At 32.1% G+C, this 16,120-nt stretch overlaps 2 protein-coding genes across 2 annotated transcripts; one reads left to right on the forward strand and one right to left on the reverse strand.

Annotated features, from left to right (window-relative positions):
• The first annotated feature begins 1,636 nt into the window (after positions 1 to 1,636).
• Positions 1,637 to 3,123, forward strand: LOC134245406 (THAP domain-containing protein 5-like). Its single transcript, XM_062727699.1, has 2 exons — positions 1,637 to 1,925; positions 2,572 to 3,123. The coding sequence occupies exons 1-2, from the start codon at positions 1,668 to 1,670 to the stop codon at positions 3,121 to 3,123; spliced, it is 810 nt and encodes a 269-aa protein (XP_062583683.1). The 5' UTR covers positions 1,637 to 1,667.
• Positions 3,124 to 4,876: 1,753 nt separating this feature from the next.
• Positions 4,877 to 7,015, reverse strand: LOC134245504 (uncharacterized). The gene is made up of 2 exons (XM_062727791.1): positions 6,438 to 7,015; positions 4,877 to 6,049 (listed from the first exon to the last, which is right to left on the reverse strand). The coding sequence occupies exons 1-2, from the start codon at positions 6,995 to 6,997 to the stop codon at positions 4,882 to 4,884; spliced, it is 1,728 nt and encodes a 575-aa protein (XP_062583775.1). The 5' UTR covers positions 6,998 to 7,015; the 3' UTR covers positions 4,877 to 4,881.
• Between the last annotated feature and the right edge of the window lie 9,105 nt (positions 7,016 to 16,120).

Consider the following 16,120-nt stretch of genomic DNA (forward strand, 5'->3'; position numbering starts at 1 on the left):
TATTTAAAAAATATGCTCATATAAAAATACAGTAGGTTGTACTTTAGGGCCAGTGAGAAGAAAATGTCAAAACAGAAGAAAGGAGCTTTTCCAACGATTTTAAAATATTCACGCTCATTAACTTTTCTTTGCGCTTGAGTGGCTGTATATTATTTCAAAATTATTTCATGTTGTAGAATCCTTACACTGTTTGTCCTGTACGGATACTGTATCACCTCTCCACTGTCATCTCATCAGAAAATGTCCTACTGGTGACGTAAGCATTTGAGCTTATTTAAAAAAAACACGATGTAATACAAATCGAATTTGAAGGGAAACTAGTAAAAGAAAAATAAATGTCATTTCCTTCTAGCAAAGGTTAACGCCACAATAAAAGAGGGAAAAAATTATACATTAATGTTTAACAAATAATTGAGTTTTATCTTCAAAATAAAAGTCATGTAAAAAAAATTACAGATACATATAGTCTCTTTTAACATAATGGTTTTAGTAATGGCTTAGTATGAAAGTTGTTCATACATTTATGTAGAAACCATATATTTTCTTATAAACAAAATACTAAAGGATGGCACAAGGTCGCAGTATTGTAAAACAAAAATGTACAAAATAATATACATATTGTGAAAAATCATTCTAATTAAACTACTTATATTTCTTCAAAGTCAGGAGTCAATTTCTTCAAATAATCATCCCTTGGATAATGTGGGCAAAAAGTTGTTTGTAGATAATCCAGTGTGTAAATAATGACCTAACAATTAGTATGAAAAACATAGTCAGCATTTAACTTAATGAGGAATTGTATTTTCTAAAAACGCCGTTGTATCAAGCATAAAACTTGCGAAAAGACTTTTACAAAATATCCTTGTTTCATCATCTAGTTTTTCAATAGTTTGCCTCATTTTAGAAATTTTGTCCTTGGAGCATTTTCTTAAGTATCAAATTAACTGAGACATATTATTGTTAGAGAAGGGCAATGATTTTGAGAGAAATAAAGAAAAATCAAACTCCAAATAAGCATTGCCATAATGATATGGGTTAAGAAGTGTAATGTTGAAGTATTTTAGTTGAAATCATGTCCTGGTTAGCAGAGTCATAAGTCACATAGTCAAGCTCTCGTCAGAAAGTATAAGAAAATTGTAATGCCAGATAGTTCGAACAAGCAAAGAAAGAGGTAAAGTTTCTACTATATCTTCTATAAAATTCTTTGTGTGAAATATTTCATTTACCAATTCCGTTGTCACATAATAATTTTTTATTTAGGAATAGGTAGGTAATAAATATAATGTTGTACTTTGTAAAAAATTTTATGCATGCCCTAAAATAGGTATGTTTCGTGGAACAATTTACGACCATTAATGGCGAACAACTCTACAACATGGGATGCTACACAGAAAGGGTAAAAAAAATTTACAATAATGATAATTATAAATAATAATTATTAAGAATTGAGTTTGCGTTTCTAAAGCAGTTATATTTCGCATTTTAAAAATTTTCATATTTAAAAAGAGTCTACTATGTATAGCGTCTTTCTATAACTAGGTTATCTTTCTTGAAAATCGGAACTCTTTTATGCAAGAATTTTTTCTATTTGTACTTCCGGTAGGTAAAAAAAAAAAGAGATCGTCTTTGTAAACAAGTAATAAATTCGGTCATTTGTGATCCTGGTGATGGGGAAATTATACTGCTGTGCCACGAACTGTCACAATTATAGTGGCAAAAATATTAAGGATAGAAAAGTGACATTACATCGATTCCCAGTTAATAAAAAACATAAAATGATATGGAAAAACCGTGTCAGCCGCAAGAATTGGAAGCCAACAAGTTGCTCTAGACTATGTTCCGAGCATTTCATCTCGCTGTCTGGTCCGACGAAGGAGCATCCATTACCATCTATTTTTCATCACAAAACATTTAAGACTACAAACGTATGTATTTTTTTTTATGTATCAGAATTGGGTAAATAAAATCAAGGACGTTTTTACCAGTTTCAAATCAAGGTGTAATGACTCGATTATAGCATGAAAAGCAGCGTACCATGATGTATAGTGATACAATGAGGTTGTATCATGATAAGCCTATGTATTGTGATATTAATTTTATGTTCCCTGTGGTATTTAGTATAAACTGAATTTCTCTGTTTATTATTTATATCAGATTATCATGATTATTATGTGGAAGGGTGGGGATTGTAGATTTTTTTCATAAACTTGATAAAGTTTACAGTATATATTTATGTATCATTGAATTGAATAAGTTCGGAATACAGTAAATAAATATCAGAAGTAAATAAAGATCATCAGTTTTATTAGGTTAAAGTAAAAGAACTTCATTATTTACCTAATGCGTCATTTATCGTGATACACAGGTGTACAATTTTGTACATGTACAATGATACGGTGCAATGTTTCGTGTATCACCACAAACTGGTATATAATTTTATTGTTACACCCGTAGTATAGACATATTTCCTTGAGGCTGAGAAAAAATCATTATAACTAATTAGTTTATTGAATGATGTACACCATATTTGTATGGATACTTATACTACACATATAAGACCTTTATTTTCAGTTTGACCAAACAACGGAGGTTTTAAAAGAAATAAATGACAATCAACAAGAAAATACAGTGAGATCAGATTCAGAGACCTCAGAGTCCGATTCTGCTGAAAACCCTAGTTTTACAGTTGATGCAAACAAATCTGTATTGGACACATCCGTATTAATGCACGATTACTGTGGATTGATAGAAACATCAACCTTATCTCATCAGAAAAATCAACTGACACAAACTGATGTTCAACAGAATGACAGTGTTTGTATTCAGACAATTGAAAGTTACCTTGATACATGTGGGAGTAATATGGTCTCTTCAAAAAAATTATGTGACAAAAGTACTGGTACAACCTTACCGTTTTTAACAGTTGAAGACTTGAAACAGGATATTTCATTTTATACTGGTCTGCCAAACAAGGAGACTTTTTATTTATTATTCCAACATCTGTCAGACTTTCATAAATGTACAGTTCCTGATACTGGAGGAAGACCCAAAAAAATGAGAGATATTGATGAGTTTTTAATGGTATTAATGCGTTTAAGGTTAGGACTCTTAATTCAAGATTAAGCTAAAAGATTTAATATATCTGTGTCAACCTGCAGTAAAATTTTTAATGAATGGTTAGATTTGATGTATGAGCATCTAGACTTTTTAGTAGCTTGGCCAGAACGGAATGTTATCAAAGAAAACATGCCTGACAGTTTTAAACGAAGGTACCCAAATTGTCGTCTTATTATTGACTGCACTGAGATCTATACAGAAACACCTCAGTCACTCTCCAACAAAGGAAGGATGTATTCAGACTACAAGTCACACATGACATGGAAAGTGCTCATTGGAATTAGCCCTAGTGGAGTGATTACACATGTCTCCGATTTATGGACTGGAAGTACATCAGACAAACAAATCACAAAGTTGTCAAAATTAATTGAAAAATGTGAACCTGGGGATGCAATAATGGGTGACAAAGGGTTCCTCATTGCTGACCTATGCACTCCAAATGGAATTCATCTCATTATCCCCCCTTTAAAGAAACATGGTAGGCTAACTAAATCTGAAGTGGAAAAAACCAGAAGGATTGCAAATTTAAGAATCCATGTGGAACGAGCAATGTAGCGAATAAAAAACTTCAAAATTATTCAAGGTGTGGTTCCAATATCACTTCACGACAAAGTGTCCAAAACAGTGTTTGTTGTGTGTGCTCTCTGTAATCTCATGCCCCCACTTATTCAGTCATAGTATAATCTACTATGTAAATCATAAAAATAATGTATCTCTCAGAATAACTATAAGCATTAAGTACTTCATTGTGCAACATACTGCATATGTAGAGGAAAACTTGTTATTAAGTAGTTATACCATTTAATAAATAGCAAAAATCTACTTACGTTTTACATTATTTTTATTAGGTATGTCGATCATGAGCAAGTAAGAAATCAAGTGTTCCAAAGATCATAGCAATGATGAGCCAGAATGACTTCATTCATTTGCACTGCCATTTCTTATGCCAGAAAATCTAAAAATTCTACATTTAAAAAGATTCAGAAATATATCAATTCAGTTGACTGTTATTAAAGTAACTGTATGAATCAAGTTTTTAAAATAAATGCATCATGTACTTGTATCATTGCAATGATCTTTGGTCTTGTGTAAAATTTATTACTATATTATCATGATTATGAGGTACCGTAATGTATGTACCTACATTTAGAAAATTAACATAAAGTACTCTGTTATAAATTTATTGATCAGATACTCACAAGTATTACAAAATATGTTGATTATGATACCAAAGTACATGTACACATACCCTAAATGCACAGTTAAGTTATGTAATACCTGGTCATGCTTATTAAGCCATAATAAATAAATTGCTAGATTCTCATCCGAATTTATTTAAAAATGGAGGCCATAGGCAGCTTTTATTTTAATTTTTTTTTCAGCAGATTTTATATTGACCAGGTCAATCGGTGTAATTTTATCTACAGTACCCGAATAAAAGTCATAGTAAAGGTTCAATTAATATCTCTTACTTCACATCATCACCAATCTTTTTCAACCAATGACCTTTGTTTAAAATATTATATGCATGTACCATATTACAGGAATTACCATCTTTTCAGCTGTCAAAATCATGTAGACTTTTGCAGGATTTAAAACAAAAGTAGAATGGTAGATAAATACTGATCCCTAGAGAATTAAGACAAAGAAAAACAGAAATTAAAAAAATCGAGGCGGAGGTATAAAATCTGGGCGGGCGGGAATGAGAATCTAGGGATATTTTTATTATGGCCTTTGAGACTTTTAGTGACATGTCAGTACTCATCAAAATTTTAATTTAAGACCTCTTTTAACTCTGTCTGAAAAAAGCTCAGGTAATACTGCAGAACAATAAAAAGAATTAAGTTTTGGAAGAATTTCATTTTCCCAAAGTTCCTCATCATATAAAATTTTTTCAAATTCAAGACCTTTATTGGTCCATATAATAAAGTGACACCACTTTCTTTCACTGATGGCCATTACCCCTTGAACCTGATAATAATATGCATGATTTCTCTTCAACTGTAAATTTCCATTTTCATCTAAGATACAAAAAAAATTGTTACTTAAGGCCGCTTCTTTGGGATGCACATCTTTAAAGCTGTACGGACACTTTACTTCAATAACACCATGGTAAGGCTTGCAGTGAGGACAGTACACTAGTCCATCGGGGCTGGCACCTAAATGAGGTAGCGATTCCCTGACAACTAGTCCAGTCTCCTGGAATGTAAGTGGTGGATGTATCTCCCTCACCTTGAGCAGGTAGCAGTCAATGGCAACTTTTTCATGCTCTCTCCCCCATTCCATTGCTTTGTTTGAAAAAGATGGACAGTATCCAAGAATATACTTAAGTAAATTGTCAGGTAAAGTCTCTGGTTTTCTCCGTACAATTTTACCAAAGTCTGAGGCAGTTAGTCTCCCATGCCTAGCTTCTCTCCACGTTGGGTTTATGTGTTGACCTTTGGTCATTTTATTAATAATTTCACACTCTTTTGCTGACACTTGAAGTGAACCAAAATACTGCATAAATTGTTGTTTACATTCATCCGAAAAAAGATCAACATTGTCCATGTAAGAGAAGGTTATATGGTGAAGTTCAGGTATTGATTTTGCAGTGGGGGGTAATGTTTCAATACATGTAGTTGAAAAGTTTTTTAGCCAACCTGCCATTGGATTTATTTTCGTCAGATTTTCTTTAAAAACTTGAACAGATGGTAAGGTTAGGTCTGGATTTTTCTCACTGACACTATATGAACATGATTTGTTTTTCCCCTTCGTCTTTGTTTTGCTGAAATCCATGTCCTGCGCTTTTTTTGGTGAAAGATTTCTGCTACGTGGTTTGATCCACTCGCATGCTTTTGAAGTTGGGGCAATTTTACCAGTGTGTTTTTTTACTGTTATGTCAACAATTCCATACAACAATGCTGCGATATGGTTGCAAGCACCCCCTTCTCTAGAAGTGAAAAAAAAAGAAATTATTATTATTTTTTTTATATTTATAATCATTAAAACAACAAAGTGCTAGTACAGGTAGTATGTTGAATTTTATAACTGATGCAAAATGCAAGGAAAAAGACACCTGGTACCAGTACTTTTTTCAAACAGTTCTCATTTAATGTACAAAAACATTTCATGCACATGTAGGCCTACCTGTACTGAACACATTTTTACCTGTCAGGCATACTTTAATATTATGCATTAGAAAATGTTACAAAGAGCAGTTTAAAAAAAATCAAAGGGCTAGGTTTGGTTTTTCAGTATATCACAGTGGCTCTAGCTTATTACATTAATATCAAGAATTTACATGTAATTTTCATGATTATATTATAAAACTTACTTACCCTGCAACACAGTTACATTCTGCTGTGTGGACTCTACCAGTGACTTTAGACAAGCACACCCAAGACCTGTACGCAGGTTTTTTACTTTTGTCTTTGGTTGGAATTGATGGTAAGCAGTCACATTTTATAATACAATGTGAAGAGTCTTTTGTAACTAGATTAATTTCAATATTCTGTACATGACCTTCATCATAAAATATTTTGGCTTTAAGTTGTCGCCTTGCAGATTGTTGGTTTAAATCAAAGGTACGTTTACTTAATACCAGGTAATTGTAAATTTCGTTTTCCGTAATGTCTGGAAAATACTCGCAGTTAGTCACCCAGCCTTCCGTTAGCTTTGACGGTACTGGTATTCCTTCCCCAAGCGGTGTGATTATTTTGTCCTGTGGCTGTGCATGCTGATCTCCCGAATCGACGTCGTCATGGTCTACATCTAATCCTAAGTCCTTTGCACCTTTAGCTCTCTGTATAAGTTCAGGTTTGTTTCCAAAAGTTGGTTGTTTACACTTTTTAATAAAATCAATTAGTTGTTTCTTTGTCATTTTATCAAAGGCCTCCATTTTTAAACGATTTAGCAACGTCCTTGGCCCCTACATCAGCAACTTTTACCTACCGGAAGTTATAAACCTCCAATACTAGAGAGTGCCTATGGGGAGGTAACTAGGTTATCGAAAGAGGCTATACAGTTTTTTTTATTATCAATAATTTTTTTCTTATATATTATGCAAATTGTATCATATATCAACTTTTAAGAAAATGGCTCAGTGCCCCTGAGTTTAAGCTTTGATATCCAGATTGCCATCAAAGTTTTTGTTCAGCAATCTAAATGTCTACATGTATATTTTGCAATTAAAAAAAACAAAATAATTTAATTCACAATGTGAAGATTTTTATCGATATTGTACTTGTACTGTGATTGTTTGTGTATATGTACAGATTTGTCATGGCCGCCAAGTTGCAGCTAGAAGACGACAATTGTCTAATTTGACCGGAAATGACAATCCACAATGTGTACACTGCTGCAAATCTGATGCTTGTAATTTCCAGGGTTGTGGTTCTACGGGTAAAATTATATCATGTTAAAATATGTTTTGGGGTATATTCCTCTACGCAAGTGAGTTAAGGCTACATATGGAGGTTTCTATGCAAAATATCTAATTAAATTCAATAATTTCTCTACCTTCACCACAGAAAATATTAAGACTTGTTTTATTATACATTCTTGATACCCATGACATGCGACAGCCAGTACACATTATGACGTCATATTATGACGCCATCGACCTCTACTACACAAATTTATAACAAACGTAAACAAAATCGCTTCGGTGCAAGGGCATACCTTACTTTGTTAAACAGAAACAAGGTATAAAAAAATCGTGGAAAAAGGTGCGTTAACGCAGGATATCCAAAGGATTCAAGATATTGCTGCACAAATGTCAGCGCTGCAATTGTTTAGTTACTATTTGTGAAGTTTTTAGTTTAAACAGGGTAAAAATTAACAGCCCAGTGTAAGTTTCCCAACATTTTTATCGATTGTGAAAGTGCATAGGATTCGTGAAGCAATTTTATTAATTTTAAGAATATTTTCCTTAATATTTTACGTTGTTTTTTTAAATTAGATAGGATTTGCCCTTGCGCCGACGTGATTTTGTTGATGTGATTTATTACCTTGAATGAAAGAGAACAATGACGTCATGATATGACGTCATATTGTGCACTTGCATTAATAAACTGTGGGTACTAAGTATTTATAAGAAAATCAATTTGAACTCTCTCTGTACACAAAATATACAATTTATGATTTTTTATCAGCTCATTTGCATAGAAATATCAGTATTAAGTCTTAACCCACTTGCGTATCTTTTCTTGCAATAATCTTTAAAATTTACTTGAATATACATGCGTAATATATACATGAAATTAAATATATATATTATGATATATATATTTCATAAGTGCATCAAACAGATAAAAGGTAAAGAGCATGTACCTCGTTGAACATTTTTTAATATTAGTATTCTATCTGATTTCTCTTGATATCAATTCTATAGGAAATGATTCATAAATTCAATAGGCAAATGAAAAGTAAAATGATTATGTTTCTTTAATAAAAATATTGTTTCAAGGGTTTCCTAGTCAACGTGGACCTCTGTGTTTTAACTGCCAACAAAGCACCAACCCAGAACTTTGTCGATACGTCAATGTTTGCGAGTCTGACCAGGTACATGTATATACATACCTAACTGTAAGATAATTTTACTTTCCTCATGAGACAAGTAAATGACTCCTCGACCAAACTCTCTCATCTTGTAGGAAAATTATAATAATTTGATAGTCGTCAAGGATTATGTTTGCAAAGCAGATATTGTTCATAATGCCAACTTACACTTTTTTCAGCTTGAATGAATTTTGAGACATTGCTTATTTGCTTTTAATAATTACAAAAGCCCTACCTTGTCCAAAACTAAAATTTTGAATGAACAGTGTCTTTTGCGTAATGGATCTTTATTGAAAGAAATTATAATTATGAATGTATGTTGCAGTAAGGTCTGTCATCTACACGAGGAGGAGGAGTTCGGGGACAAGTTATATGTGTCATCATGTTTACTTCAGAATGTAAGTTAATTGATTGATTAATTGTTAATTGTTTAACATCCCTCTCGAAAATTTTTTACTTATATGGAGACGCCACCACTTGCCAATGGAGAGCTACAAATTTTGTCCTATACTCGGCACTCAGGGCCATTAATCAGTAAGGCAAAAGCATCTGAACCAGGGGGACTATGTGGGGCTTAGCCCCCCTCCCCCACTTTACTTTCAAACATTGATATAATGTAGGCATTGAAAATCGGGCGTAGGGTTTGCCCCCCCCCCCTTTCAGTAAGGTTGTTGGGGGGTCAAAAAAGTATAAGTAGTAGTGTTTGGAAAAATTTGTGTACTGAGAAATGTTCGACCCTTCCCCCTATGTATTAATTTACCATAAGAGGTACATGTAGTTTAAATATACAAACAATCTGGTCTGTACTCGCATCTTTTTTAAGTTATTACATTTTAACCTTATCGCTTGATTCTTTATTGATAGGATCTAATCAAAGAATATTTTAATAACACTATTTTTATAACCTTTTTTAATTATATAGGAATGCCAAGCAGGAGTTACAACTACTGATGTCTTTGGAAAGAGGACTATCAATCAGAAATCTTCCATGTGTTGTAGTTCTGATTTATGTAATATAGGGCTAGGTTAGTTTTCATTTCATTTTATAGGGCTAATTTAAAAGAAAAAAAGAAATGGGGGTGATAATTTTGTACATTTATGTAATAACTTCTTTCTGTTTTTTTTTTTTTGAAAAAATAATTATTGAAATCTTATTGAAAAATACATTGTTGCATTACAATATACATGAACCCCTATATTGAGAAAAAAATCAAAAACAATGTACATTATGTATTATACTCATACAGAAAGATATCTTTCTTTCTTGGTTATTTTTGTATCATTTAGTCACGGTTCAAATATATGATGTTAAATTTTATTTGCTACTCATTTCCTACTTTTCACCATAATATTTCTTTTCATAAGTGGATTTCATAAATACATGAAGTTAAAATAAATGTATATGTAATTCAAATATAGGTAAAGCTCTAAAGTAGTTAGTTATCTTTATTTTCTTGTTATTATGTTTTTTCACCACAAAAAACGATTAGTGATGTTTTTTTTGTTGTTGTTGCTTTTAATATTTGATAAATTTGTTGGTATAACTTAATAATGAAAATTTTAAGTTAATACTTGTAGCAATAAAAAAGAAAGCTCACGAAATGAAAAATAAATCTATGCTCATTTACAGCTTGTCCTGCTGGTAAATATGGCAGAACCTGTATGTTCAACTGTGGACATTGTATAAATAGAACTTGTGATAGTGTGAGTGGCCCAAACGGATGTTCTGCAGGATGGACAGGAAGCAACTGTACCCAACGTAAGACTTCTTATCAGCTTATTACCCAACAATGAACAAGTACATGTTTTTTTCTCATTTTTACTTTCCGAAAGTTACAGACTTTATGATTCCCTATCATACATGTATACATTGTATGTAAAATGAGTGCTTGTTTAAATTTCATCTTTCTTACGTTAATCCAAAAACGTTTGCCTGTTTGTCGTTTAATTTATTTTTCCCTTAACTCAATAATGAACAAATTTATTATTATCTTTCTTACGTTCTCCCAAAAACGTTTGCCTGTTTTTTGTATAATTTATGTATCCCTAAATTCAATAATGAACAAAATTATGTAGGGTTTACGTTGACGAACGTTTGTGGACAATTTCAAAGGTAAGCATATAAAGTCTGCTTAAAATACGCATAAATATGCAGACTTTTCATGCTTATATTAATATTGCCTATTGATATACATGTAAGAGCGATAGTGTGCGGACATCCTGCTTAATGCTTAGTGACACTATCTTGACATTTTTACTGTATAAATAATTTGTTTGTCATTGCGGAAGGAAAAGTAGGTAGCTTTTATTTGCTTCTTATCTCGTCGCAAGGGATCTGGAAGGGACATAGTGTGTTCATTTGTTTTTGGATGGGTGAGTTATTCCTGTGCGAAAGGGAGGAGACGTAATTTGCATCGGGATCGGTGTAAAACCAGCCTTGATTTACAGATATGCTCTTTTCGAGACGATACCCGTTTTTGCGATGCCCTTGCTTTTTTAAGAATTTAATTGGTAAAGCTTTCCTGCCGGCGTCCTTGCTTGCTGCAACTAAAAGGCGAAAAAATATTGCAAATCTTGCTTTGGTAACTTTTTTCCTTCATATTTATAATGCGCACAGTAAACAGATTCAGGCGACACTTCATTATTGTAGCATCTGCAACCTATGTACTTCGATTTGGGGTAGAGATAATAAGGCGTTCACAAATAATTTTATTTTTGCACGTTTTACAATGAAAATATTTGTCCTTCCGTTCATTATTTTTCTACATGTTTGGCTTATCAACCCTTAAAATTCTATTATCCACTAACGATGAAGCAATTTTTCGTTAAATGAATCAAATTTACGTGTAACTGACCATTCAACAGCTAATAATTCGAATAAAACACATATTTTATCCTAAAATATAAATGCATTTTTATTATTTTTTATCAAATGTTTATTATACATGTATAGAAAATGCCTCCCAAAAACTCTACCTTTTCAATCATTGATTTACTTCGACAATTTTTTTTATCTTTTTAAGCGTGTTCAGCAGGTACATTTGGAGACAAATGTAGTCTTCTATGCGGTCATTGCAGTGGCGGTGGAGCCTGTGATATTGTTAACGGTTCATGTCCAAACGGTTGCTCTGCCGGATGGACTGGGGCTTTTTGCAAACAAGGTATGCTAAAAAAAAACGTGGTGATTTTATAAACTGGGTATGTCCTCATGGATGTTCACCTGGTTGGACTGGGGCTACATGCAGTTCACGTACGAATTTTAATATTTTGTGTTTAATGAGGGGATTCTGAATTTCGATATTTCCAGTAGAAATTTTCATTAAATAAATGAGGCGAATTATGATACAAATTATGCAAAAAATTATGTATATTGGAGAAAGCAACATTGTGAGAATGCCAAAATTATTGCAAAATTGGGTCAACCTGTGACCCAGTAACTGGATTATGTTCGAGTGGCTGTTCTGAGAACTGGACTGGAAAATATTGTAATAAGAGTAAGTAAGTTGATACAGTTGATAAGTTGTATGTATAATTCTCTCCTTGCAAGGGACTTGGAAGGTATATAGTTGCGCGTTTGCGTGCGCATGTGTTTAGGTTCCTCTTGTGAGAAACGGGAGTGATGTAATTTGCATGAGAATGGGTGTTGAATGTTGCCTTCATTTTTTTAAGATTTATTTTCTCTTTGCGAAGAAATGATATCCTTTGCTGTGCCCTTGTTTGCTAATATTTTGTATTATATTTTTCATTATATTTTTGATTAAATCCTTTTGCTATAACTGAAAATCCAAGTTCAAAATATTGTCCGATAGACATTGTGCAGCTATCTTAAAAGCTTCAAAATGAGGTTATCCAAAAATTGGTTTCTTTGAAAGAGTTTTTCTTATAGAAGTTGAATACATGCTTGATGAAATTTTTAAAATAAGAGACATCAATGTCAATAAGCTAAAATTTCAATTAGACAATTTTCATCTTTACTGTTTAAAGCCTTTGCAATGGACTGTCTTGATATTTTCAACACTGGAATCAAAAGAACGGGTATTTACCAAATACATCCGTGGAGAAACTCCACATATAAAGAAGTACTCTGTGGTATGGACATCATGGGAGGTGGGTGGACGGTGTGTAAAACTCTTTTTAAATTTTTTTAATGGAGTTAGTCCGCAATATCGTAATATTAAAATGAGTGCTGGACATTTATAAGATGTTTGAAACATATATCACTACCTTAATTGCATAAGGAAAATATACGCTGTAAGTAGTATTAATAGTTTCACCATAAAGTTTAGGGCTAAAAAAGAAATACTAGTACACTAGTACCTGTTTTCTCATGTCGACATCAATATGATAGATTAATTTTTTTTATTTACAGACTCTATCTCATTCGTATACTACTATAAGTGGATCTTGTGCATTTATGATGAGCTACCATGCAATTTTTTTTTTGGCTTGAAATATTGTATATAGCTAACTACTCTTAGATTTAGTTACATCTTTAAAGAAGCTAAAAGCAGGCAGCACATGCCTTCCTTGTTTATACACATGAAATACCATAAATCTGGAAATTCTTGCTGTAGATAAAATTTTAGCAAATTTGCGAGTTCATTGCATTCGCAAAAATATTTTTCTTAAAAATAATTCAACAATAAGAAAATGTAAACAAAGTAGTGGTCATTCGCAAAATTTTGAAACGCAAAAATTAATCAATAGCATTTTGACCCAGATTCGCAAAATAAAATCGACGTAAAAATTTCAAGATTTACGGTAGTTCAAAATGGGTGATACAGTTTATTCGACCTTCTACGGAAAAAGAAAACGTTTCTGTTCTTTTTCAAAAGCGAATAGATGGATCTGTGTCTTTTGCAAGGAATTGGACAGAATATCAAAATGGTTTTGGGAACGTGTCTCCTGAATATTGGTTAGGTAAAATTCAGATTTGATTCTCTCTCAATATCTCCTTTTTCTAATGATTTCATTTTTTCTTTCATATTTTCCTAAACCTTTTTTTCAGGAAATGATGCAATACATGAACTAACTCGCAATTCTTCCTCTCTTTATGTTAAAATAAAAAAACACAAATGGACACCGGTACTTCCGATATTACTCGGACTTCCGGATCAGTGGTGCTGACGATGACTTTAAATTACATCTGGGAACTTACTCCAATGGAACAGCAAGTGAAAAGATACCAAGATGCTCTTTATATTTTGTATATAAATCTTTTCGTGTCATGGGAGTCTTATGATATCAGAGGCAAAAAATGTTAGCAGTATAAAGTTAAAACTTTTAATCTGCAGCATGGAAACTGTCTCTAAGCCAAATCTACATGTTAGACTTTCAAAAAAACTGCCATTCATTTAATTTTTTGTAAAATGACAGCTTTCCAATTAATGGTCAAATAAATGTTCATCATGTTTTTTGATATTAGTTGCCGAAAGTACCCTGGTACCCAACGCCCTAACAATACGTACTGTTCTAATAGTTTAATTTGAACTACTGTTCTTTCCTTCTTGCTTTGGTTCTGTTAATAATTACATATCATTTTTTATCTTTCAAATATTATGATAAAGCAGTATTAGATATGTTTGTTTTGAAAACTTCGCCACAGAAACCGTTGCTCTTCGTTATAATGAAAAATATATATGAAGCAATGTATAGTCAATTTTACTATATGATATTATCAAAGTTAAGAAAGGATGTCAGGTTTAAGTATAAAATGAAAACGATTCCTTCACTTTACTACATTTATTATTTCCTGAAAACATATCTACGTTGATAAAAATATGAAAATTAGACATGACATGTGATTCCCACGAATTTATATTTTTACTTTTATAATTTACCTTACTATTAAAAAATTTCAATATCCTTTTCAACACCCTTTACAATAAAATGATTCACTGTTTCCACTTTCATTTTCAATTTTTTTTAGAAAGTCTCGTCCTCGATGGCGTGTTTTGGCTACACTAAGGGTGGCTGGTGGTTCGGATATTGTCATTCCGCCTACCTAAATGGAGTAATCCCTGGTCAATGGAAATACGAACTGGACCTGAATTCCGATCATCCCAAATGATGACAAGAAGACATAAGTAGTTCAATGTATATTATACAGAAAATAAATTTTTTTCTGTTATGTAATTTTGATATTTGTTGGATGGGTCTAGAGTGAAAAAAGTTTTCATGTTTTTTATAAACTTGGCTTAATTTATGAGTTAAACTTAATTGATCCCATTGAAATGAAATTCTCCCCTAGTCGGATAATCATGGACTGTCTTACTAAGTAAATACTGTATGTTTCTCCTCGTATTGTCTTTCAAAAAATGTATCAATTTGTGAGAAAAGGGCTATTATTTCAGGCAAATCCAACATTGTAATATTATAACTGCACGTACTTTGATGCAGCTATTTTAGAACCAAATAATTTGAAGGTAACGTATACAGCTGGATGAATAGAAAATAGAAAGTCAAACAGCTTTCAAGGGTTGAGCCCAAAATGTCTTTGATGAAAGAAAAGTGTTGTATGGAATTGGCGTTATAGATTAATGAACCTTTTTACAGATCACAAAAAACATGTATGAATCATTTTAAATATTAAAGACCTTTTTTACAATGTCATGTCTAATTTGGCGGAGAAATATTAAATTATAGATCTTGTGTAAAAGAATATTCCACAAAAAAGAGCTATGTTCACTTTATGCATAAAATGGCCCTGAACTTATATCAGTTAATTAACTATCACACTCTTTCCCATTCCATATATCAAAATAAAGTAGACACTTGATGCTTCCATTTCCTATGATAAAACTTCTTTTTGCGAATCCAGATATTGGAATACAGGCTTTGAGAAATTGCAGTGTTCTTGAGCTTTACAGACAACATGCCTATTTGACAACTTTCAGCAAAGAATTAAAATATGATCGCAGCCCACGATCCAAAAAATAAAACATGTTTTTGATCTTCAGAAACAGGTCTTTCATTATGTATTTGCATAGTTTGGATCAGAGACTGTGCTCTACACAGGGAAAAGTGGTTTGTGTGATATTCATGTAATCATCTCTTTATTTGAAAATTATGTGAAAATCTTATAAAAATTATATAAATATATTTTCATATGAATATCATGTGAATATAAGTTTATATGAAATTCACAAAAATCTTTTTTTTATTAACTTTCATGTAAAGTTTTCTTTGCAAGTTATTTATGCGATATGCTCTTCATGTAAAATTCATATGAAATTTATGTCAAAATCACATAGGTTTTCACATGAATTTCACATGTCTTGTTTTTTTTTGTGTTTTTTTTTTCATGTGAAGAATTCACATGAAATTTATGTGAGCCACTTTTGCCTGTGTATATGAAATATTGATAAAATACTTCACCTTTAGACCATTTTCAAAGGAATTTACAGGATATGAGGAAAATGACGCATTAAATTACGTCATAATGCAATGACTAAAAGGAAAA

This window comes from Saccostrea cucullata, unplaced genomic scaffold (genome assembly GCF_032062105.1).
Source record: "Saccostrea cucullata isolate Sc308-1 unplaced genomic scaffold, CSIRO_AGI_Scuc_v1 ctg1883, whole genome shotgun sequence".
In the NCBI taxonomy this organism is placed as follows: Eukaryota; Metazoa; Mollusca; class Bivalvia; order Ostreida; family Ostreidae; genus Saccostrea; species Saccostrea cuccullata.

What these genes read in the sequence shown, in the direction of transcription:
- LOC134245406 (XM_062727699.1), top strand. Translation starts at nt 1,668, where the DNA reads ATGGGGAAATTATACTGCTGTGCCACGAACTGTCACAATTATAGTGGC. An exon ending in AAACATTTAAGACTACAAAC is followed by an intron (nt 1,926 to 2,571) that starts GTATGTATTTTT and finishes CTTTATTTTCAG; the next exon opens with TTTGACCAAACAACGGAGGT.
- LOC134245504 (XM_062727791.1), bottom strand. Translation starts at nt 6,997, where the DNA reads ATGGAGGCCTTTGATAAAATGACAAAGAAACAACTAATTGATTTTATT. An exon ending in GAATGTAACTGTGTTGCAGG is followed by an intron (nt 6,050 to 6,437) that starts GTAAGTAAGTTT and finishes TTTCACTTCTAG; the next exon opens with AGAAGGGGGTGCTTGCAACC.